Below are 1,058 nucleotides of genomic sequence, written 5' to 3'. Positions count from 1 at the left end.
GTACACACCAAGGGCTCAATCTAAGTTTGTTGCATCGCAATCCGGGTGTTAGACTCCTACCATCGCCAAGGTGGATGACTTTGAGGACCCAGAAGGCCAGTCTCTGAGAGCATATCAGCTGTCATGAGAGGAAAGGAGGAGGAGCAGAGTCTTAGGGGCCTTGGTGCCTGAGCAGGGCTTCAAGAGTCACAGAAATCACAGCCGTGATCCAGGCACAACTTCAGGCTTGCTGAGCCTATTGGTGAGTGGGAGAGAAAAGCAGAAAAGCGGCTCTGCCTACTTCTCGCCTCTCCAGTGCTGGGGACCAGGAAGTTATTTCTCAACCCAGACGGAAGGTGGAGGTCCTGGGCTTCCGAGTGGAATTAGTGCAAGGCATTAGGTGGGGGAGAGACGGCTGTACGTGGGCTCCACCCCTCCATCTGGTCCCTTAGCATTCCTCCTCTTGGCAGTGGTAGGTTGTGCCCCCGCTGACGCAGCGGGGCTGGCGGCGGGCTCTCTTGGGGCAGGCTGCACACTGAGCAGCGGTGCTTAGGGGACAAGAAGAACGGTCTCCTGAATAGGGCTCTGCACAGGGAGCAGAGCAGGGGGGCAGGCACTGCGCATGTGGACATTGAGGTGGGGAGCATTGGAGAGCATCTGGGGATTTTGCAGATGGCTGCTTCTGCTGGGACATGATTCTGCTACTACAGCAAACCTGGAAGAGAAAGGGAAGGCGGGTAGGTCAGGGATGCACGCAGGCAACTTGAGCACCTGGGTCTCTCCTCTTCAATACCTGGAGCTGACAGCAATGGCCCTTAGCACAAGCAACCCTTTGGAGTCCATCCATGGACAATGAATGATGCATTTAAAAGGCCTGATTACTTGGGGGGTATATCTTCTGGTGGAATTTCCTATGGAGCTCATTTAGTCAACAACCAAGCTAATAGCCTACTCGTCCTCTTTAAAAAGAAAAAGAAATTGAAGTGTCAGTTCATGTTTCCCAGGCTGATGTCCACCATGGTCAAGCACCTATGACCACCGGTATCCATCTGTTCTTTCTTCACTCAGTCTTCTAACTT

General features: G+C 53.3%; 1 protein-coding gene across 1 annotated transcript; it reads right to left on the bottom strand.

Annotated features, from left to right (window-relative positions):
- Nucleotides 1–427: 427 nt before the first annotated feature.
- Lce6a (late cornified envelope 6A) lies at nucleotides 428–673 on the bottom strand. Its single transcript, XM_013015021.1, has one exon. The coding sequence runs from the start codon at nucleotides 671–673 to the stop codon at nucleotides 428–430; it is 246 nt and encodes an 81-aa protein (XP_012870475.1).
- Nucleotides 674–1,058: the final 385 nt, after the last annotated feature.

This window comes from Dipodomys ordii, unplaced genomic scaffold, assembly GCF_000151885.1.
Source record: "Dipodomys ordii isolate 6190 unplaced genomic scaffold, Dord_2.0 Scaffold26, whole genome shotgun sequence".
NCBI classification, from domain to species: Eukaryota; Metazoa; Chordata; class Mammalia; order Rodentia; family Heteromyidae; genus Dipodomys; species Dipodomys ordii.
The sequence above is the reverse complement of the archived record's forward strand: the minus strand, read 5'-3'. Positions and strand labels throughout refer to the sequence as shown.

Excerpts from the sequence above, each read along its gene's own strand:
- Lce6a (XM_013015021.1), bottom strand. The coding sequence starts at position 673 with ATGTCCCAGCAGAAGCAGCCATCTGCAAAATCCCCAGATGCTCTCCAA.